The sequence below is a fragment of the Kuraishia capsulata genome, genomic scaffold (genome assembly GCF_000576695.1).
Source record: "Kuraishia capsulata CBS 1993 genomic scaffold, Kuraishia_capsulata_scaffold_7, whole genome shotgun sequence".
Classification (NCBI taxonomy): Eukaryota; Fungi; Ascomycota; class Pichiomycetes; order Pichiales; family Pichiaceae; genus Kuraishia; species Kuraishia capsulata.
Window position 1 is genome coordinate 753,253 of NW_019172956.1, and position 22,318 is coordinate 775,570.

General features: G+C 45.9%; 12 protein-coding genes across 12 annotated transcripts; 5 read left to right on the forward strand and 7 right to left on the reverse strand.

Moving 5' to 3' along the window:
* Positions 1–17: 17 nt before the first annotated feature.
* On the reverse strand, positions 18–386 carry KUCA_T00005873001 (uncharacterized protein; the record flags this gene model as incomplete). The annotated part of the gene is made up of 1 exon (XM_022603418.1): positions 18–386. One exon carries the CDS (start codon positions 384–386, stop codon positions 18–20), a length of 369 nt encoding a protein of 122 aa, XP_022461861.1.
* Positions 387–443: 57 nt separating this feature from the next.
* KUCA_T00005874001 (uncharacterized protein) lies at positions 444–1,232 on the forward strand (the record flags this gene model as incomplete). The annotated part of the gene is made up of 1 exon (XM_022603429.1): positions 444–1,232. One exon carries the CDS (start codon positions 444–446, stop codon positions 1,230–1,232), a length of 789 nt encoding a protein of 262 aa, XP_022461862.1.
* A 380-nt stretch (positions 1,233–1,612) lies between these two features.
* KUCA_T00005875001 (uncharacterized protein) lies at positions 1,613–1,945 on the reverse strand (the record flags this gene model as incomplete). The annotated part of the gene is made up of 2 exons (XM_022603440.1): positions 1,613–1,802; positions 1,902–1,945. 2 exons carry the CDS (start codon positions 1,943–1,945, stop codon positions 1,613–1,615), a joined length of 234 nt encoding a protein of 77 aa, XP_022461863.1.
* A 636-nt stretch (positions 1,946–2,581) lies between these two features.
* Positions 2,582–3,931, reverse strand: KUCA_T00005876001 (uncharacterized protein; the record flags this gene model as incomplete). Its single annotated transcript, XM_022603451.1, has 1 exon — positions 2,582–3,931. One exon carries the CDS (start codon positions 3,929–3,931, stop codon positions 2,582–2,584), a length of 1,350 nt encoding a protein of 449 aa, XP_022461864.1.
* Positions 3,932–4,781: 850 nt separating this feature from the next.
* On the reverse strand, positions 4,782–8,771 carry KUCA_T00005877001 (uncharacterized protein; the record flags this gene model as incomplete). The annotated part of the gene is made up of 1 exon (XM_022603463.1): positions 4,782–8,771. The coding sequence occupies one exon, from the start codon at positions 8,769–8,771 to the stop codon at positions 4,782–4,784; it is 3,990 nt and encodes a 1,329-aa protein (XP_022461865.1).
* Positions 8,772–8,973: 202 nt separating this feature from the next.
* KUCA_T00005878001 (uncharacterized protein) lies at positions 8,974–9,120 on the reverse strand (the record flags this gene model as incomplete). Its single annotated transcript, XM_022603474.1, has 1 exon — positions 8,974–9,120. The coding sequence occupies one exon, from the start codon at positions 9,118–9,120 to the stop codon at positions 8,974–8,976; it is 147 nt and encodes a 48-aa protein (XP_022461866.1).
* Positions 9,121–9,528: 408 nt separating this feature from the next.
* Positions 9,529–11,466, forward strand: KUCA_T00005879001 (uncharacterized protein; the record flags this gene model as incomplete). The annotated part of the gene is made up of 1 exon (XM_022603485.1): positions 9,529–11,466. One exon carries the CDS (start codon positions 9,529–9,531, stop codon positions 11,464–11,466), a length of 1,938 nt encoding a protein of 645 aa, XP_022461867.1.
* A 277-nt stretch (positions 11,467–11,743) lies between these two features.
* Positions 11,744–12,964, forward strand: KUCA_T00005880001 (uncharacterized protein; the record flags this gene model as incomplete). The annotated part of the gene is made up of 2 exons (XM_022603496.1): positions 11,744–11,761; positions 11,828–12,964. The coding sequence occupies 2 exons, from the start codon at positions 11,744–11,746 to the stop codon at positions 12,962–12,964; spliced, it is 1,155 nt and encodes a 384-aa protein (XP_022461868.1).
* A 155-nt stretch (positions 12,965–13,119) lies between these two features.
* On the reverse strand, positions 13,120–14,071 carry KUCA_T00005881001 (uncharacterized protein; the record flags this gene model as incomplete). The annotated part of the gene is made up of 2 exons (XM_022603507.1): positions 13,120–13,980; positions 14,039–14,071. The coding sequence occupies 2 exons, from the start codon at positions 14,069–14,071 to the stop codon at positions 13,120–13,122; spliced, it is 894 nt and encodes a 297-aa protein (XP_022461869.1).
* Positions 14,072–14,531: 460 nt separating this feature from the next.
* Positions 14,532–15,776, reverse strand: KUCA_T00005882001 (uncharacterized protein; the record flags this gene model as incomplete). Its single annotated transcript, XM_022603518.1, has 1 exon — positions 14,532–15,776. One exon carries the CDS (start codon positions 15,774–15,776, stop codon positions 14,532–14,534), a length of 1,245 nt encoding a protein of 414 aa, XP_022461870.1.
* A 963-nt stretch (positions 15,777–16,739) lies between these two features.
* KUCA_T00005883001 (uncharacterized protein) lies at positions 16,740–18,614 on the forward strand (the record flags this gene model as incomplete). The annotated part of the gene is made up of 1 exon (XM_022603529.1): positions 16,740–18,614. The coding sequence occupies one exon, from the start codon at positions 16,740–16,742 to the stop codon at positions 18,612–18,614; it is 1,875 nt and encodes a 624-aa protein (XP_022461871.1).
* Positions 18,615–20,371: 1,757 nt separating this feature from the next.
* On the forward strand, positions 20,372–22,249 carry KUCA_T00005884001 (uncharacterized protein; the record flags this gene model as incomplete). Its single annotated transcript, XM_022603540.1, has 1 exon — positions 20,372–22,249. One exon carries the CDS (start codon positions 20,372–20,374, stop codon positions 22,247–22,249), a length of 1,878 nt encoding a protein of 625 aa, XP_022461872.1.
* Positions 22,250–22,318: the final 69 nt, after the last annotated feature.

Genomic DNA, 22,318 nt, shown 5'->3' on the forward strand with positions numbered 1-22,318 from the left:
ATTCACAAGGTTATACATTATATATCTAAAAAGTCCTCCTCCACATTAATGAACGATGACTGCTGTCTGTGTGGCTCAACCATCAGGGACAGTGCAAGCTTGATATGCTGAATGATCTGCTTAAACACAGAGTCGGTGGGCTTACCCAAACGAGCCAATAAAGCTTTGTTCAGATCATTCAGGACCTTTTGCTTTTGCACAGAGTCCAGCAAGTACCAATGAGATGAGTCCTTAGGGTTTTCGAATGCTAGCAGACTGGAGATATCGTGTAGATAAGACACCAGAGACTCGTTGTGCTCGTACTGCTCCTGTAGATATCTGCCGTATTCGGCTGCTTGGAGTATCAACTGCTCCTTCTGAGATGATTTGGTGCTCTCTGATATCATGTTCAGGAGTTTCAAACATTGAAGCTCAAACTTGACGCTTTCGTTTTCCTCCAATGCATGTGGGTATTTCTCGTCAATCATCTCCAGTGCGTCATCAACGTGGCCGTCCAGAATAAGTCTTCTGATGTTCTGCCTGTTGAGGGTGTCGTCTCCAATGCAAACGTCTTGGTTCACATCAGTCATGACCGCGTCATTGGAATGGCCCTCGAAAATGTCCCGTTCCAGCTGCAAGTCCTCTGCAAACGCCTTAGCACTATCGTTGTATCCCTTGTGATCGAAATACGATTCGATAAACCCGTTCAACACCGTCGATATTTCATCGTCAGATATCGTGTGTTTCCCTGCCAGTGGAGTAGAGAGCACCTTCTTCGTGTAAGGATTATCGGGAATCACAGAAGCAAGAGTGCTAGGGACAACGCTGTAATCTGGGAGCACAGCCACAGGAACCGTGAACAGGTTGATATCGTGAAATATCTTATTTTTGAAGGTTTGAACGTAGCTGTCAATGTCAAAAACAAAATTTTCAGTAGTAGAAAACCCAAAGTTAGTTTTCACCGAGTTGAAATCGCCCATTCCTATGATAGGTATCAAATGTCCGTTCTTGATTCTCGAAAATGCCTCCCCCAGGTAGATTCCGTTTTTGGTGTAAAATATCGTATGCGTCATGAAGTTGACACCACAGCCAATGATGTCCCCGTTGCCGAACTTGGCGCCAAACTTGCTGTGGACACCGTTCTGATTGCTGATAATCTTTCCATCCTTCCCGTTATAGCCAAACGTTCCTGCTTCGTGTCCCGGAAGGTTGGTAATCACCTCGTCACCCGTGTTCATCATGAACCCAATTGACACCTCTGCATTAGCACCTCCAGACGTAATCTCAACCTCATAGTAGTAAACACCGTAGCCCATTGCCACTCCGTGATTCGCCTTGGTGGAGAAGTATTTCCCGGTTCCAGAAGATGGTATGCGAACAGTAGCTCCTAGAACAGAGTTGCTTCTCTTCTTGGTGGAAAGCACAGTTCCGTCTGGAGATGCCTCGAACGAACTGTTGGGAGGAATCACCCACGAGGTGGGCAGTGGAATCCTCCATTTCTTGTCTATTTCCTGGCTGGTCAGAGCAAGGTATATAGGTGGCTCTACGGGGGCATCGATCACACCATCGTCGTTGGATTCAGAAAGCGTCTTCTGATACGAATTGTCCTCGTTGGTGTTTTGAGTAGCAGGAACTACTCTTTCCCGGAAGACCTTGGCAAGTTCATCGGTGTACTCTTCATCCTTAGCAAACAGCTGAGGTTCCACTCCCAGAACACCAAGGGTAGAAAGTCGTGAAACAAATTTCTCTTTCTTGTCTTTGGCAACGGCAGCAACCGTGCTATTTTTGAGGATTTCCTCTTGTCGACGACGACCCAGTTCGGTCTTCAGCAAATACGTTGGTAGTCGCAGTCTGCATTGGGGTTAGTGGTGGGGATTGGAGGACGGCCAGTATGGGTCAATCAGACCCGCAAAATCACTTACAAAGATGTCTCTGGTTTGTCAGAGTGACTTAATTCCTGACTCATTTTATCCAAGATCTGCTTGAGTCGCAAATTTAGTAAAACTGGATACGGTGTAAGACAAGAGAGATTTAACCTTGTGACGTTTACGGGGGAGCATGCTCTGCCAAAATGTATCGTGTCAGAGATACGTGAGCTTTAGACGCGCTTCTGTACCAGCATGACTTACTGAAAACATTACGGTTGGAGATATGAGTTAGTGAGACTCAGACTTTGCCCGGAACCAAATGTACTGAGTCTTTTGATGACTTTCCCTATGAGCGTAAGACATCGAAATCAGTGTCAACTGAGAATTTTTTTGCAAATGGCCTCGGTATTTGGTTCCTTTGCCTTTAGTACTGCTGAAATTTCACTACAAGCTGTTTTGATTCGTTGAAGAATTCATTTTCCCGTATAAAACCGATCTCTAGAGATCAAGCGAGGCTTGCCCCACGGTTGGCTCCATTAAGACAGAAACCAACACATTATCCCTATGGCAAAGCGCCAACAAAACGTCAGCACGTCAGAAATAGCAAAAGAAAAAGGCGATATAAAAATGTAAAAAACAAAAAAGTCATGCGGTAATAACATAGATGCAGTTGATGCAATTGGTACAGGTTTCTAGGAAACGAGTGAAAGACTTTTCAAGCAAGTCCCATCCGTTTAATAACGGTAGTGGTCAGCCTTGAATGGACCTTCTTTTGGAACATCCAAGTACTCGGATTGGACACTCGACAACTTGGAGAGCTTCACTCCCAAGTGTTCCAAGTGGCATCTAGCAACGGTCTCGTCCAAGATCTTTGGCAAGAGGTGGACACCAATATCGAATGGGCCAGACTTCTCGAACTCGACGAAGGTGGATCTGAACTCAGCGTCGTTGGCCTTGTACAGGGCGATCTGGGCCAAAACTTGGTTGGAGAACGAACAGGACATGACGAACGAGGCATGACCAGTAGCACATCCCAAGTTGACCAATCTACCCTCAGCCAACAAGATGACGTGACGGCCGCTGGCCAACAAGTAACGGTCGACTTGTGGCTTGATGTTAACAACGTCCTTAGCGTTTGTCTTCAACCAAGCAACGTCGATCTCGATGTCAAAGTGACCAATGTTGCAGACAATGGCATCCTCTGGCATCTGGATGAAGTGCTCACCAGTGATGATGTCACGACAACCGGTGGTGGTGACAAAGACTTGACCGATAGGAGCAGCGTCCTCCATGGTCAAAACCTGGTAGCCCTCAACGGCAGCCTGCAAGGCGTTGATAGGGTCAACTTCGGTGACGATAACTCTGGCACCCATTCCTCTCAGGGCCATGGCACATCCCTTACCAACATCACCGAATCCGGCAACAACGGCAACCTTACCGGCCAACATAACGTCGGTGGCACGCTTGATTCCGTCGATCAAAGACTCACGGCATCCGTAAAGGTTGTCAAACTTGGACTTGGTGACGGAGTCGTTGACATTGATGGCTGGAACCTTCAACTTTCCTTCCTTCAAAGCCTTGTACAAGTGGTGGACACCAGTGGTGGTCTCCTCGGACAAACCGTAACAGCCCTCAAGCATCTCAGGGTACTTCTCGTGAACCAAAGAGGTCAAGTCTCCACCGTCATCCAAGATCAAGTTCAACTTCTTTCCATCCTTGAAAGAGTACAATTGTTGCTCAATACACCACAAGTACTCCTCCTCGGTCTCACCCTTCCAGGCAAAGACTGGGACACCGGCAGCGGCAATGGCAGCGGCAGCGTGGTCTTGGGTGGAGAAGATGTTACAGGACGACCAGGTCACCTCGGCACCAAGAGCAACAAGGGTCTCAATCAAGACGGCGGTCTGGATGGTCATGTGAAGACATCCGGCAATTCTGGCACCCTTCAAAGGCTGGGATGGTCCGTACTTCTTTCTGATGTACATGAGACCGGGCATCTCGTTCTCGGACAATTCGATGTCCTTACGACCGAAAGCGGCCAAGGAGATGTCGGCAACCTTGTAGTTAGAAGCTGGAGAGGACATTGTGTTGGATTTTTTGTTGAATTTAAAGATACAACAAAGCGTTGGAAAAGAAGAAAAGAAGAAGAGAAAGTTTTGAAGTTAACGGGAACGAGAACGAGAACGTGGTGGAAAACAAAATTTACACTGAAAAATTTTGTTGGTTGATCAACACACGACTTAGTCAAGATAAAGCCAACGTCTCCAATTTTGTTGCCTATTTTGGCGTTTTTGCAAGAAGAAATGCTCTTTTACTCTGAAATTATATTAGATGTAGTATCTTGTGCCAATAAGTTGCAAAAAAACCAATCGGTTCAGGTTATGGACAAGTTTTATCTGTCTGGATCTCGTGCTTCTGCCAGATCTAAGGCGCATGTGAATACCACGAATTACATAAGCAAAACTACTTTTCTCCAAATTTAATCCTTGAGAGCTCCAAACTCTATTATTATATTTCGACCTATATAAAAATCGAGCCTGAGTTGAAGACTTGAGAATTAAAAAAAAAATAAAGATTCCGATGCCGGGAATCGAACCCGGATCTGGACGGTGAGAGCGTCCTGTGATAGCCATTACACTACATCGGATTTTCTTGTTAAGTGTTTAAACTGGGTCCATTATATTCAGACAAAAAATTCATTTGGTTCTAAAAACACATTCAAAATATGAAATCCATGCCTGGAAAGTTAGGCATAGTATTTTTCAACACCCATAAGTATATGCTACCAATTGCCGAGTTTGTGTGATGGTTCGCTCGGTCTTCCAGAGGTAGGCCCTGGTATTGAGTCGAACTACGAATGCTACGATCTTCTGAGTTCGAAATTACACATATACGATATTAAAGAGGTTATTATACAGCTTCATTCAGAATCATTCAGCTTGGTGGGTCCGATTGTTCGTTCACCATTTCCCTATTCTGAAGAGATATTGACTTCGTCATGTTGTTCACCTTGTAGACACCAACGAGCTGTTTCGCCAACTCGAACATGTTGTTTCTCAAAGAGATGACAATGAACTGAGCATTCTTCGTTCGATCCTTGATATAGTTTGCAACAATGCTGACATTCCTGAAATCAAGAGCGGCATCGATCTCGTCCATCACGTACAAGGGAGTGGGCTTATAACGATGCAACGAGAAGACCAACGCCAAGGACGAAAGTGTCTTCTCACCACCCGACAAGTTAGAGATGTTCTTCCAGGACTTTTTCGGAGGCATGACACTGAACAGGATTCCTTCGCTAAATGGGTCCAGAGAATCCACAAGCTCCAGCTCTGCGTTACCACCCATCGTGATCATCTGGTACATCTCCTTCAGTGTCATGGAGATGGTGTGAAAACCAGCCATAAACTCCGTGTACCTCTTCTTCTTTAACGTTTCTGCAAGCTCAACTTCTCTCTCCCTTTCAGAAACAGCATTGTTCAAATCAGACTTTCTCGAATTGTACTCCCTGTATCTTCTGCTATACTCCTGCAAAACGTCAAGATCCACTTTGACGTCTTCCATGTAGTCTTCCAGATTGGCAATTTTGGCTTCCACATCGTCAATTTTGATGTCATCTATCTCGTCAGGAGTAAGTCTGGAGAGAATACCCGACTGATCAATCTCGTTGCGTGCCTCATCCTTCTCTTCCAGCCATTCAAGCTCATTTTCATCAAAAGTTCGAATCTCAAAACTATCCAACTCTTCTTGAATTGTGCCCAACTTTTTGACCACACTTTTCAAGTATCCCTGATGCTTTTCCAACTTGTTTTCAATCTCGATCTGTCCTGAGCGAAGCTCAGCGAGCCGTTTTTCCTTGAGATCCAACTCTTCTCCCGTCTTCTCAATACTGGAAATAACATCCTCCCGTTCTCCCTGGAGACTACCAATTTGAGCCTCCAAGGCCACAAACTCAGAGTCGTTCTCCGCATTTGAAGAAGTGAGTTTGTCACTCTCCGACTCACAGTCCTCGATATCCTTTTTGTATGAAGCTGCAGCTTTGGCGAGTCTTGTCAGATCACCAGCCAGTTTCTTAAGCTGGGTCTTATGTGATTGGAACTGCTTCTGCACAATCTCTTTCTTTTGAAGAGCAGAATCAACTTTGGAGTGCAGCATACGCAATTTCACACCACCAACATCCATAATTTTGTTCTCCACTTCCTTGATTTCCTGCTCGATTTTAGCTGCTCCAGCCTTCAGCTCCTCTCTTTCAACCCTCAAAGTGGCCAGTTTAGACTCTGTTTGCGAAATAGCTTCATCAATTTCAGAAGAATTGGAGGTGTTTCTGATAATTTCTTGAGCAGTGCGCTGAAGGGCCTGGATCTCAGTAGCTATAGCATCGGCATCCATAGAAAGTTTCGCGAGCTCGGTCTCGATCTCAGGCTTACGTTCTTCCAGATCGCGCAAGTGTGTCACCATTTGATCATAGACGTCCTCGGCTTGCTTGACAAATGCTTCCTTATCGTTGAGAGTCTTCTCCAACTGTTCAATTTCTGCTTCTGAAATGTTTCCAGCATTCGAAGACTTCATACCACCCTTGTTCACAAAATCTCCACCACCGGAGAGAGTACCAGACACATCGATGACTTTGCCATCTATCGTGACAACTCTCCATCTCCTCGCTCCATACGCCACGCTTTTGGCTTCTTCCAGGTTGGCAGCAACTAGCGTGTCTCCCAGGGAATCATAAAATGCTGGCGCAAACTTGGAATCAACAGGCTTGACCAAATCAAAAAGCCTGGGAACATTACGTGGTGTTTGAATAGGATTCATGTTTCCACGCCTCAGTTCGTCCAACACCAGAAACCTTCCGTATCCCAGGTTATTGTTTCTGAGATATTCCAGACATTGCCTACCAGTTTGAACAGTTTGCACAACCATAGAGTCCAAACCAGGACAAGCAGTGGAGATCGCAACATCGTATTTCTCATCTATTGCCCCCAAGTCTCCCAGTCTGCCGTAGAAACCTTCGATTCTGCCTGTTTGTTTAAGTCTTCCAAGAGCAGTCAACACTTTGCTTTTATTCTGATCGCTCGACAAATTGTTTCTTGCCTCAGAAACTTTCTGTCTCAGCGTTGATGCTTCGCTGTGAAATTCTTCCAGCTTTCTGCTGGCGTTCTCTACAGAGAATTTTCCCTGTTTGATTTTTGAAGGCAGACCTTTGTTCTCTTCTCTAAGCTCCAAAGCCTGGCGCTTCTTATCTTTCCCTTGGGTGATCAGCGCCTCAATTTGTTCCTGAATTCTAGCAAGCTCTGTGGCGCTCTCGTTCTTCTTTCTGACCAGCATTTCCAGTTCCGACTGTAGAACAGCTATCTGGCTATCTTTGGAGTTCAGCTTTTCAATCCAGGGCTCCAAAACTTCCTTCAATTCCTCAACCTCGAGGGTAAACGCTTGCGTCTTATCCGCCAATTCAAGTCTGGCACTCTCCAGTTCTTCCTTCTCCTTTGCAAGTTGCTTATCCAAAGAGTTCAGCTGAGACTGGAAGTCTTCCTGCTCCTTCTCAATTTGAGCAGTGTTGGCTTCCGCTTCTCTCACAGACTGCTCGTTTGAAGCCAGCGACTTCGAGGCCTTTTTTTTCTTGGTTTCTAAGTGTTTCAGCTTCTCATCCAAAGACATCTTTTCCCTCTGTATTTGCCTATAGGATTTTTCAAGGGAGCTGACCTGCTTGGTGAGCTTTTCGAGACTTTGCTTCAGGCCATGGTGTTCTTCGATCATATCTTTGATTTCTTGCTCATATTCCTGGGTCTCAGTTCGTTCCTGGTTCAACTTGTCAGCAAGTCCGCTGACTGTTTCCTCAACCGTCGTTTGCTCCTTCGAATATTTGGCTTGTTCGTACTGCAGCTGTATCGAGCGATAGTGCAAAAGCTCTTTTTCCTTTTTCAGAAATTCAAGTGCACCATCTTTTTTGTCTTCGAGAGCCGACTTTTCGTCTTCAACAATCTTAAATCTGCCCTCTTTTTCTCGACACACTTCGTTGAGCTCTGCGGCTCTTCCCAGACTCTGTTCTATGGAGCCCTTGTAATCGGCAGTGCCGATGATATCCTCAAGATACTCCAGCAGTCCATCATCACCTCCATTTTCGGCCTTTGGTTTCATCTGGGCGATGCTCTCGACTTCACCTTGGAGGATCAGGAATCTCTTGTGATCCAGATCGATACCCTTATCTCTGAGCATCTTCGTCACTATGGAATACGTACTCTCCATGTTGTTGATGTAGTACTTTGAGCCGTTGTTCTTGAATGCTCTTCTGGACACAAGCAGCGTGGAATCCGCGATATCGCTGCTGGTAGCATCTTCGTTGTCCACAACCAGCTTGAAGTATATATCTACAGCACAGAATTCCAGGTTAGGAAAATTCTCAGACTTGTGAATCAACTCACTCAGCTTGCTCTGTCTCATCTTCGTAGCTCTGAAACCAAAAACAAATAATAAAGAGTCGATCACGTTGGACTTTCCAGATCCGTTGGGTCCAACAACTGCACTGAAAGACGCGTCAAAAGGCCCAATAGTTTGCTTCCCAGCATAAGACTTGAAATTCGTGAGAACCAATTTATCTATCACCAGTCTCTCTGCTGGCTTGGTCTCTGCTGGCAGTTGTTGTTCTTGTTCAACTTCAACTTCCGTCTCCATTGTGGTTGCGCACTGATCTGGTTGCGCAATCGGCTGAAGAGAGGCGACTTGGATTTCATTGGCAGTATCAAAAGAGACATCTTCATCAGAAAATTCTTGCTCGACTGCATTAGTATCGACAGACTCCAAGTTAGCGACGCTATCGTTCCTGCTGATATTCTCCTTTTCATCTTCACTCAGACTGGGCCTCACCTCTTTCCGGCCCTTGGCTCTGGAACTTCTCACGTTCTGATGTGATTCTGATAATGCCTTCATCAGAATTGTGAGATCAAAATCGGTTTTCCAAATTATAATGGCCCTGGATAATCACGAAGTTAGAGATTTAATTTAAGCAGGTAAACACGCCTAGAACCGTAAACACAAGACTTGGGGAGGGACACGCTTCCAAACTTTGCACGCACACGACGAAAGACATAATTGTCTACATGAGCTAAAGCACACCAAAAAGATTATTGTTCTAATCAAAAAATGATTCGAAGATTTTGAATGCAAAAAATGAAGGTAAAAAAGGCAAAAAAATAGAAGATTTGATTTCGCCCAGGATCGAACTGGGGACGTTCTGCGTGTTAAGCAGATGCCATAACCAACTAGACCACGAAACCATTTCTTGATCAAAAAACTCTTCAGGACGTACAGATTGGCTCAGAAAGCTCGAAATGGTTAGCACACACAAAAAGTGTGCTCTTTTCAACGGCCGGTGGACTGTCCTACTGGTGAAATGATATTTTTGTTACAACATTTTGTAGTCATAACTTTAGCTTGAGCTGAATATCTACTCAAATCCTCAAACGCATGTGCCTGTCGTGGGTTTTAGTCGCAACCTGCCAATACCTAGAGTCGTGCCCAAACTGCGTGTACAGCTCATTTCATTGAAGTTCACGAGCGAGACCTTCTCATTACAGAGGGATAAACCTAACATCTACACCCTAATCCATCAGCAGGCCTTGGTCATTTGATCTTCCTAATCTGCGCGGCGAATTGTTAATGTCTTCAGAGCTGATTGCTTTCAGCCATGAATAACAACGGTTACGGATATAACCCCCAACGACAGCAAGTGCCTCCTCAGGCTAATCAGGGCCCAGGGAACATGAACATCCAAATGCTTCAACAGCAATTGGCTGCGTTATCGCCTCAAGAACGCGAGCAGATCTTGAGAATGCACCCACAACTTGCTGGTCTCTTGCAACACGCTCGGAGAGCGCAGCAACAGCAACCACCACAGCAACCTCAACAGTCCCAACAGAGATCCATGAATGCAAACATTGTGCCTCAGCAAATGGGCAACCAGGGAATGCCATACCAGCAGAACCCTCAGGGTAACACCATGGACTTATTGAACAGACAGCAGCAACAACAGCATCAAGCAGCGCAGCGAGTGTCGAGTTTTGTTCCTCAAGGAATGCCACAGGCACGAAACACCACCCCAATTTCAAATGCAGACAAAAGAAGGAAAACTTCAGTGCAGCCACCAATTGGGATCTCACCAGTGGAAGCCTCTGCTACTGCTGAAAGAGTGGCCTCGCTTCACCATTGGTCAGACAAGCTCAAGGCGGATGGAAAGGAAGTTCCTCTTGATGTGCTATTGTATGAGCAGATCATAGACAGGGACCACAACTACCAAAAGCTGTTGGCAAAGGAAACACAGACTGTGGTGGGATCTCAGAACCGAGCATTGCTTGCGAGGCTGGTATCTGACCTCAAATACTACTCCAATCTAAAGGTTTCCAGATTGAAAACCATTCAGGACCAAAGCGCAGGACGTTTGAGTGAAAGTATATGGGGTGAGGGGTACCAGGGCTACGGAAACGGCTTTACCAGCCGAGGAACTACGCATATTGTTCTTCCGCACCAGCGGAAAAGCGCGCCAAAAGTGCGGGAGCACTATATCAGCGTGGCAGACATGGAGAAGCAGGCAGAGTCTGTATCCGAGCTGGTTCCGATCAGACTGGAATTTGACATCGAAAGAGACAAGTTCAAGCTTAGTGACACCTTTCTTTGGGATATCAATGACAGATCGGTCAGCATAGAGACTTTCGTGGCTCATCTGGTGCATGACTACAACTTCAAGAAGAACGTCTATTCGGAGGCGATTGTGGCAAGCATTAAGGAGCAACTTAACGAGTATCGTCCGATGGTATATCCCCCTTCTAACTACTCCAGGCTGAAGTCTGAGCAAAGACCTCTGGCAGATGTGAGGATTCCCATCAAGTTAGAAATCACCATTGGAAACAACCAACTGGTCGACCAATTCGAGTGGGACATCAACAACTCCGACAATGATCCCGAAGAGTTTTCACGTGTGCTTTGCGAAGAGATGGGATTACCAGGAGAGTTCTTGTCTGCTATATCCCATTCTATTCGTGAGCAATCCCAGATGTTCGTGAGGTCTCTCTATCTTGTGGGGTATTTGTTTGATGGATCATCCGTGGAGGAGGAAGAGATCAGAAGACTGTTGAAGCTTCCTATCAATACGTCAAACATCAGAAGGCCAAGATACCTTCTCTCCGACTACACTCCGCAGCTGAGCGAGTTGTCAGTCACAGAGATGGAGAGATTGGACAAAGACAAAGAGAGGGAGGCGAGAAGGAAGAGAAGAGGACAAGGCAGAACAGGTCGCAGAAATGGCCCCACATTGCCTGATCTGACAGACGTACCAAAGACTTACAGAACGCCAGTGCCCAGTTCCGTTTTGCCTGGTGGAGTTGATCTTGGTCCTCCAGCAGATGCCTACGAAGAGACAGTTGTTGACATAGAGACCCCCCAAGACCAGCTCGAGGCCTTCAAGGAAAAGATGGAGAAGGACAGACTGGAAAGACAGGCTCTCATGGAGAAACAGTACGGATCATCCATAACCGGCTACGCTTCCGAGAATGTCCGGCCCGAGGTTATCTTGTCGCATCAATATGGCTCTTCGTTGAATGTGAAAATCAAATTTCACAAGAAACGTTGAACCATTGTACTTTAAATTTGTATAACTAATGAAATGTTAGATAGTTGAATTTATTTCCATTTCTTGACATGAATTTGAGGCTATTACCCCTTTGGGATAAATGGTTTACCCACGACAACATCTGCGCCTCCCAAGAAGAGCTTTCTGGCAAGACTGTCCTTAAGCTCTACTAACAACCAAGCATTCCACCCATTATACAGGAATATATTAGAAAAGACCTCGGTTTTGTGCTGGGTTGGACCTCGTTGTTTGTGTTGCATTTTTCGGCCGACTTATCATGAGCAGGTACCAAAAAGTGAGTAACCCCAAGGCCACCTGGCCCCCTCTCTCTAGCATAGCGTTTGTTACTAACTTCCTCAAGATACGGAATTCCTCAGATGAATCCGACGTTCACTTTGATCGTGATATCGAGCTGAGTGTCATAAATGACAGTTCCCACAGTTCGGAGCGGGAAAACTTTTTGTTGTCTTCATTCAACGAAGACGAGGACATCACGAATAAGCTTAACAATTCTGATGCTGAGAACCATTTTTTCCACGAAAGTGATGATGAGAATTCTCCTGAAGACACAAGACTTACGAATAACGAAGATGATGCGAATTTGAGCTTTCAGGAAGCTCTTTTTGCGGGAGAGATTGATGAAGGATCGTCACGCGCAAACAACACTGTCAATTCGCCCGCAACCATTAGTACGAATACACGTCCGAACCTGTTTCAGAGGCTGGGAGAGAGTGTACGCTCGTCTCCAACGTTTTCGCGGTTTTTTGCTCGTGATGCAGTGAGATACCATGGCCAGGTGATGGGGCAGGGGTCTGAGAACGACGGAGTTTTCAACAACTTAGTGGCCAAACCGGAGGTTCAGGCTCAAGACGAAGAAAATCTGCCCACATACGAAGAGGCAGCGTTGGATGCGACGCCTCCATACTGGGAGTCTTCAGTTATGGCGTCTGGATACGAAGACGAGATTTTTGTTGATGGTTTACCCGTAGGGAACCTAATCAACTTCATATGGAACATGATGGTTTCGGTAGCTTTCCAGTTTATCGGGTTTGTGGTGACTTATCTGTTGCACACGTCTCACGCTGCCAAGGAGGGATCCAGAGCGGGTTTGGGAATCACGCTGATGACTTATGGGTACAACATAATACCCTACGGTTACGGTAGTGGCGACATCTCCGACGAGGAGAGGTTTGAGCCTTCAGCACCGAACGATTACGATATCAACTCATCAAACATTTTAACGGGTTCGATAGATGAGTTCACGAGCAGCTTGAACGGGGTGGCTACGGCGTCGTCCTCCGAGGCAACGTCCACTGGCGCTTCCAGTCTAAGCGCTTCAAGCCTTTCAGATACCCCAATACTTGCATATGGCTTGATAGCGCTGGGGCTTTTCATGGTTATCAAGGCCATTATTGATTATCACAGGGCCAGGCGCATGGAGAGAATAATTCTACACCCTCCCTCGAACTACACTCCTCCTATGCCGGAGACGGTGTGATGGAAATTTTTATACACTTGACGAGAAATAATACTGGCTGGGGCATTTATGTTGAAGGAAAAGAGAAATCAACGTATTTAGTATAGTTATGGGAGAGATCACACTACGAAGAATCCTTCGTCGGTAGATGAAATGGCCAGAAACAGTCATCCTGTTTAACCCATGATAACCAACATTTTCTCGTATATCGTGAACACAATACCACCACTCAGAATCAGTCTTCCTAGTCTTGGAGTGGCTCCCTTCCAGAAAGTCATCAGACCCTCCTCCTTGAACACCTTCACAAAACAATTGAAGGTAGACGAGTACACTTTATCAGCGCCCAAAGCTTGCATTCTCGTCTTCACAGTGTCTATAGGCATTGTGGTATATACTGTCACCACACCAGCAAAGGCACCAACAAGAAAGGTTAAGCCTGAGCTCAATGGCTGCGATGGAGGAGTTCCAGAGGCATTCTGTATGGTGGTCTTGATAGCGTTATACGAGCCGAATCTGACCGAGGCGTTGGAAGCCTGTCTTATTGTTACCGGCAAAACACCTGCATAAATGCCCTTGAATCCAAGATCTTTCACAAGCCTGAAAGTGGCAGATAGTCCACCCCTGTACTTGGGGCTGGCAGTCTGTCTATCGTCAATCATGGCAGTCTTGATTGCCTCGGCCGGCGTGACTGCAACAACAGATTCTAGAAGACCAGCTCCAAGACCAGCCAAGACACCCCTTGGGCCTGACAGTCTGCCGTCTTTGTCAGCGAGTAACCTCTTGATCGAGTCAAAACCCAGGAATCTCACACTGGCTTTAGCGGTGTTACCCACGACGGAGGCTGGACATCCAACGTACAGCGCACCGATGCCCTGCGTTCTTGCAATAGTAGCAATCAACACCAAAGGGTTGCGTGACATCTTAGAGGACTTGTCCACGAGTTGCAGCCTCGTTTTGGCGAACTCGAAGGGGTATGTGATCACACCCTCGATAGCTCCAGCCGTCCCTCCGGCTATCAGCGACTTTAATGGGTCAGGCTGGACGGAAAATGTTAGAAATTTATCTTATCGAGGCTTCGAGAACTTTGCAACTTACCTTTTTGTTTTCTCCCTTGGTTTTTGAGGACATTGTTGTGTGGTGGTGTGGTAGCTCTCATAATTTTTCAGTCCGAAAGTGAAAAATTAAGGCTCTCTGAGGTCATCGGATTGGGTAGTGCAGTGGGAGCCACAGTGTGCGGCTTAAAAAGCGATTCGAGTTAGACACAGTGACTTTGTACAAAAATAACATGGTTATTGAAATTGGAACATATATTCGTATCTGATATTTAAAATTAGAGTGAAATTTAGTAGCTTTAGTCGGTTCCACCAGGGTAAACGTGGCTCAGTCTTGATTGGGTAACTGTATGGCCATTGGATATGAGATCTAGACTGGTACGATCATGCTAGTAGAAAAGATCAGGATAAAACCTTCTGATAGCTCAATTGGCCCAAATGTTGTCGATATGAAGTTATCCATCTTTTTTTACTCGGCAAATTGTTATGCAACGCTTCTTACCCTTGATTCTATTTTATTATTCGTTGAATGCTCATCACTCTTCGTCGCTCTCACCATCAAACTCCTCAACTTCTATCATAGCAGACGTTGCAGGCTCGACCGCCATAGAAGACGGAATCGATGATTCTGGCTCCTCATCCTCCATCATCACGTCCACGTCCTCAAAATCGTCATCTGCAAATTCCTCATCGTCTTCAAAGCCTTCTTTTTCGTCATCCTCGTCTTCTTTCTTCTGTCTTTCAGCGAGCTGAGCATAGTACGCAGCCAAAACATCTTCTGCACCGGTATCCTCGAGTCCACCAGTTGATGTGATGGCAGTCGCTTCTGTAGTAGCACTTGTGTCTTCCTCCTTAATATCGTCCTTTTCATCCTCGTCCGCAGCGTATTCCGGCTCAAATGTTTCTGCAGCATCCTCTTCCAGTTTACCCAGGGATTCCTTTCCAACCGTACTCTCGGAATGCCAGGAAGGCATGGCATTTTGCAACAATTTTGCCTTTTTCTTCTCCAAATCGTCCTGCTCTTTGAGTGCGTTCTCGTCGTTGGCAGTAATTCTCACGTGCAAAGTGGCCTGCGACCTTCTAGCAGCATTCTGGAGTGATTGTGACAATTGTCTCTTGGAAGTTGCTGTAGAAACCGAATACGAAGCCAGCGGTGTGGACTGCGCGGGAATTGCCTTGGTTAACGATGACTCAAACGTGTTGTCCTCAATGTACATGTCGTCAATTTTCTTCAAATATGTGATAACCGGATCCAGCTGACTCATCAGCTTGGAGAGCTTCTCCTGCCTCTTCTTGGCCTGAATTCCGGTATCGTCTTCAATCAGAATGTCACCACACAGATCACACAGGAAGTTCATCTTGTCTTCACTCAACATCGATATGGCATCCAATTGAGAGTATTTTGTTCTGCATGTGGGACATATGTATCCCTGTGGATCACTGTCATGTGACATCTCGTCTGTGAGCATTTTCACGATCGTGTGCATCTTCCACTTGATGGCATCGATTGCCTCTATGTGGTGAATATAGAAGTATGTTCGCGTGATCAATCTTTGCTGTGGACCTTCTTCCTTTTGGACATGCGACACTGCAAACCGGTCCTCAACCAGTTTGTTACACAAGGCTCTGAGGTTTTTCCTCTGGATGTTTAGAAGGAAGATCAAGTCGTCTTCAGAGAGGACAGAATGGACGAGCAGGGCATCCAAGATTAGGACGTACTGTTTCCCGTAAAACGCTCTCGACACAAACCGTATCAATCCAGTCACAATCTCCTGCTCCATGACTGCAACTAGGGACAAAAAAGGGGAAGAACAACTAGAAGTAAGAATAGACTGGAAGACAGAGCAAACAGATAAACTGCTTGAAGAGTAAACTTCTGATAGACTGCTCACCGTGTGCACTGCTCAAAACAAGTTTGGGTTCGACCACGACCAGCCCCAACGACGAAGAGGCAGATTTACAGCAACGGTGAGGCAAAAAAGGAGGGTCGAAGTTTGCTTCTTTAATATATTCCATTTCCCATTGTTTTGAATGTTTTAAGCTCTCTGATGACGGTCATCCAGAACTCAAAACAAAACCCAGAATGTCCTTGAATCGATTGGACTTCAACCAGCTTAAGTCACTTTTTGCTTCTTGGTGCTTCCAAAAAAATGCCTTTCAAACAGAAGGTCCCTTGGCCCAGTTGGTTAAGGCGCCGTGCTAATAACGCGGAGATCAGCAGTTCGATCCTGCTAGGGACCATTTGTTCTTTCTTTTTTTTTTGGCATGTTTTAAACCTTTTTTTGCAGATATTCTATTGGTATGCATCTGCAAAATGCACTTTTTTTCTACTATTTGAATAGTTGTTTATCTGATGTTTACATAGAAGCCCCAAATGGCTCATACAAACCTGGATGACGATAAGAGATGGGAGCCCAAAGTCTCTACCCCAAGTGTCAATACACCCAAAAATACCTAAAACAAAAATACAAGAATAACTAAACCAGTAAAATGACATCTATGACTATCCTGAAGCAATTAAAAATGGAAATCCGCAAATATTCACGTGAAAATCTTGCCGAACTGATTTGTAACTTATGTGTAGAAATAGATCATTACGTCATCACTGCCTGAGCTATGTTTTGGCTGATGCTCTTGTTCTTGGGTGTTGATCTTTTTGCTCTCTTCATTTGATACACATACACAAACTGGTCTGATTTTTTTAGCTGACGTTTCTGTCAAAACGTGCCATATCTAGTTGCATAATGGGACTTGGAATCTGGGAGCCGAAAGGCTCGCCCAATGTTACTGGGACGATTCAGATGAGCCTTCATAAAGAGGAAGATCAGGACGAGACAAAGCAGAACTCAGTGGCACCAAACGCGGACGGGAATCCCAATACCTTGAATTTGGTGGCAGTTGCTTCCTCTACTGCTCATAGTGCCACTACTACACTCAAGACTACCAAAAAGGGAATCGTACTTCATCCTCAACCTCACGACAACCCAAACGATCCGTTGAACTGGCCACTCTGGCGGAGAGACATGGCCCTCATAGTGCTTGGATTTCACTGTTTTATTGGTGGAGGCCAGACGCCCATTTTGGCTGCTGGAATGACGAAAATCGCCAAAGAATTCGACAAAAGCCCTTCCAACACGTCATATCTGGTTGGAGGGTTCATGCTTTCGCTTGGATTTGGCTCGCTTTTCGCAGCACCCACTGCAATTTTGTACGGGAAAAGAATCATATACCTTCTGGGGATAGTCCTGGCATTTGGAGGTGCGATTTGGGGTGCTTGTGCGAACTCTTTCGGCTCATTAATGGGAGCAAGAGTGTTGATGGGTATTGGATTTTCGCCCTGTGAATCACTACCTTCCGCTACCATCGCGGAAATCTACTTCTCGCATGAAAGGGCCTATAGACTTGGCTTCTACACCATGCTGTTACTAGGAGGAAAACATCTTGTTCCGTTACTCTCTGGGTTCGTGTTTGACAAACTAACTCGCCATTGGCTGTTCTGGATAGTAGCCATCATTGTTGGAATAAACCTGGTACTCACCGTGTTCTTTGTGCCCGAAACATTCTGGGACAGAACCCCAACACCGAATAAGAGATCGCAAGAGGAAACTCGCCAGGCTCGACAGGTTGCAGCAGAGAGACTGCGGGATGCTCTTAGACGTCAGGATTCGTTTGTTTCAAATCACGTACCGAACAGTTTTGCCATACCGAAACCAGAAGAGGACGACAGCCTTTCTATCAACAGTTTGGACTCGTCGTTGCACAATCGTACAAATCTGGAGATTGACCCTGAGGCCCGTCCTGTTGGTCTGAGTCATTTTACCGAGCCAGCGACTACCTTGTCTCATGATTCTGTGAGGAAGAAGACATTTTTACAGGAACTGCACGTTTTCTCTGGGAGACATACCCAGGACCATTGGTGGATGGTTTTCCTACGACCATTCGTCTTATGTGCATACCCAAATGTGCTCTATGGATCGTTGATATACACCTTCGCCGTTGTGTGGTTGATTCTCATCTCTGAGACAATCTCTCATCTTTTCGTAGCAGATCCATACGATTATTCCCCGACAATCATTGGTTTATTTTATGTGGCTCCCTTTGTCGGAAGCATTTTGGGATCATCCATAGCCGGTCGTCTTTCAGACATTTTGGTGCGCAAAATGGTGGATCGTAACGACGGAGTGTACGAGCCTGAATTCAGACTGGTGATGATCATTCCGGTGTTTTTCACCGTAGTAATTGGTCTCATGGGATTCGGCTGGGCCACTCAGGCTCACGATCTGTGGATCGTTCCGGTGGTGTTTTTTGGGATTTTGGGGTTTGGGTGCTCGCTGGCTTCAACTACTGCAATCACCTACACAGTCGACTGCTACCGTGTGTTTGCTGCTGAAGGATTGGTCACGCTGAACGTGATGAAGAATGTAGTTGGGTTCCTCTTCTCCCTCTTCAACAATTCCTTTGTGGATACTAAGGGCTCGAAAACTGCCTTTGTCACGTTTGGAGGCATCCAGATCTTTCTCTGCTTGCTCGGTCTTGGAATGTACCGATACGGTAAGGTTTTGAGGCGTTGGAATGACGAGAAAGAGTTTATGAGGTATCTGTATGTGAAACGAGAGTAGGAAAAAAGGAACGCAAATGGAACGTGGCGCGATAATGAGGTAATCGAACAAATTGGGGTAAATGAAGGCAATCTTGGACAATTCGGGACAAGTTCGAACACATTTAGACGACTCCTCACAGATTAAACCCTCAAAGAATAAAAAGAATACATATTTGGATAGACACTCAACTTATGGTTGCGCTTAAACAATGCGTCAATTTCAGGTCCGACCATAAACTTTTTCGTTTACCCGCACAATAAGAAACGCTTTATCAATAGGTTTCTGGCCCATCATGTACTGGAGTTGCTGTTGGATATAGTCCGAAGCGCATTCGGAATAATGTCACCTGGCACGCGACAAATTACAAGGACAAACTTTAATGTAGCATTATCTCGAGGCGGATGCCTTGACGGTTCTAGAATGCACGAAATCCCGAGGTTTCAAGTGTTTGTACGCATCGTAACACCATCGAAGCAAAATTTCACTTCTCGGTATAAATTTTCTGGTGAGAAGTACTTAAAGACAGCAAGTCCTCATAGGAAACGATGTGAAGCATTCTTCTTCCTCCCAACTTACTTCTATTACTAATAAAAATGAAGTTCACGGCATTGCCAATTGCGCTCTTTATGATTATCATCACTCAGGTCCTATCCCAGCCTCTGCTGGCTAGACGTGACGGAAACTGGACCGAACAACCACTTCTGGCCAAACGTGCAGGCAACTGGACTTTGCCATAAAAATGAGAATTCACTCTTTTGTGGTATTTTCAGTTCTTTCTGATTACTGGTTAATTGCTGGTAACGGGGTGGTATACTTGTATCACTCCAATGAAGCTTTTATGGTGTTCCCATGAAAAATGCCTTTTAATTTTTCTTCATTTATCTGGTTGTACCAGGTTCCTTATTCTCAGTTCACTCTGAATTTTGGCTCCGACTTCTTGTTCTCCAGTTTCCCTTTTCTTCGCCACTGTGGTGTCAATTTTTGTTGTCTTACTAAATACGTTTAATGTATGCATGCATTTTAAATTTCAATTTTTCCTATCTTATCTGTAGAGCCTTTGTGCGGCGCTATTTCACCATCACACGCTATTTCACCCGATTTCTCCGATTGTCCCCCATCGACAATTTTCCGGGTGCAATTGAAAGTTCGGGCCGTTAAAGACCATAGAGATGCTCTGACAGGGGCCTTGTTAACCCTGCTCAGGTGAGCTGTCAAATCTTCAAGACAGCATCACAAGCCTGATTTTTGCAGCGCAATCAAGCCCTGGTGTCAGATTTAACAAACCATGCTTCCCTGCCACAAAAAAACCCCCAAATACCCAAACCAAATACCCGCGCTTGCTCTAGCAGCTACCCGAAATTGCCCCACTCCGGGTCGTGTGAGCCCGTTTTCCGGACAAACGGAATATCCTCAGCCGCACTCGGAGTTTTTAGTCGACTTGCCTTGGTGTCTCAATATAATGTCCTAGACCGCTTTTCAAGCAGGATTTTCGGCCACAAGAACAACATACGTGCCCACAAAACCACACCAAACCCCTGCAAATCAATATAATCGCAACACTATTTAATCAGAGCTGCTTTTATCGCAAATCTTCCCGTGTTGTGCGCACTACCCCTCACTTGGGACCCAACCCGAGTTTATCCGTCCTAACGCGGCTCAAAAAAACACGCAAAAAAAAAAGAGTGGACTTATATATATAGGCGTGTACGTATGTGGATTTCTGATTTTTGAACAAGGAATGTTCTTCTGTTTGATCAATAGGTCTTCCAGATATCATGATTAGAATTCGCTCCATACAGAGGACCGGGCTGAAAGCCACAGCTAGATCATATGCTACCAGCCATATTCATTCCCACACCATCAAGACCCCAGTCGGAGTCACTGCCAATCACCCAGTGCCAAAGACCACCAGATTGTCAGTGGAAGGTCCTATCGAGTGCGATCTCACCAGTTTCAAGTTGCTGAATTCGCCTTTGTTCAACAAGGGCTCTGCTTTTACTCTTGAAGAGAGAGAAGCTTTCCATCTCACTGGTTTGCTGCCTCCAGTGGTGAATACTTTGGACGAGCAAGCCGAACGTGCTTATAAGCAATTGTCGTACTTGAAGACTCCGCTTGCTAAGAATGATTTTTGCACTTCCATGAGACAACAGAATAAAGTGTTGTTTTATGAGCTTGTGAGGAGACACATTCGTGAGTTGTTGCCTATCATCTACACTCCCACGGAGGGAGATGCCATTGCTGCCTACTCTCATCGGTTCCGTAAGCCAGAAGGATGTTTCCTGGACATCACGGATCCAGATTCTATAGAAGAGAGACTTGCTATGTACGGTGAGGCTAAGGATGTGGACTACGTGGTTGTTTCTGACGGAGAAGGTATTCTTGGTATTGGTGACCAGGGTGTTGGAGGAGTTCGTATTGCCATCTCTAAATTGGCTCTCATGACTCTCTGTGGTGGTATTCACCCGGGTAGAGTTCTGCCGGTGATGCTGGATGTTGGTACCAACAACAAGTCGCTTCTCAACGATGATCTTTACATGGGTAACAAGTTCCCTCGTGTCAGAGGAGAAAAGTACGATCAATTCATGGACAGATTTATCCAGGCACTCAAGAAGCAGTTCCCATCTGCAGTTCTCCATTTCGAGGACTTTGGTGTGACCACCGCAAGACCTGTTCTCAACAGATACAGAGATCAGCTTGCATGTTTCAACGACGACATTCAAGGCACCGGAGCCGTGGTGATGGCCTCCATGAGCGCTGCTCTCAAGCTCACAGATCGTGATCTTTTGGACTCTAAGATAGTGATCTACGGTGCCGGTTCTGCAGGTCTTGGAATTGCAGACCAGATCGTCAACCACATGTGCACCAAGGGTCTCACTCGTGAAGAGGCCCGCGCCAAGATTCATTGCATGGACAGAAACGGTTTGATTCTGGACTCAATGACGCTGGAAACCGCCTCCGAGGCCCAACTGTCGTACGCCGATAAGGCTGCGGACTGGGAAGGTGTTGACACTCATTCGTTACTCGAGGTTGTGCGCAAGGTCAAGCCAACTGCGCTGGTTGGTTGTTCGACCCGTGCCGGTGCCTTCACCGAGGAGATCATCCGCGAGATGCACAAACACAACGACAGACCTATCGTATTCCCACTGTCGAATCCTACAAGACTCCACGAGGCTGTTCCAGCAGACATCATGAAGTGGACCGACAACCAGGCCTTGATCGCTACCGGTTCCCCATTCAAACCTGTTGATGGCTACGTGATTTCTGAAAACAACAACTGTTTCTCATTCCCTGGTATCGGCCTGGGTGCTGTTTTGTCACGTGCTACTGTTATCTCCGACACTATGATCTCAGCTGCCGTTGACGAGTTGGCATCGTCGTCGCCCGCACTCAAGGACCCCAAGGCTGGTCTTCTAGCCCCAGTCGAGGTCATCGATGAGACCTCTGCCAAGGTGGCCACTGCCGTCATCCTCCAAGCCTTGAAGGAAGGCGTTGCCCGTATCGAGTCTGAAGAGAGACCCGACGGAGGGTTTGTGGAGGTTCCTCGGGAGTTTAACGAGTGTTTGAAGTGGGTCAAGTCCCAGATGTGGAGACCCGTCTATAGACCAATGGTGAAGGTTGAACACCGCGCCGAAATCCATACCTATCAAACTTAGGGAGGATAATCAAAAGTTCGTAATCACATGCTCATTCGTCAATATATACACTTATAGAAGAGAAGTATT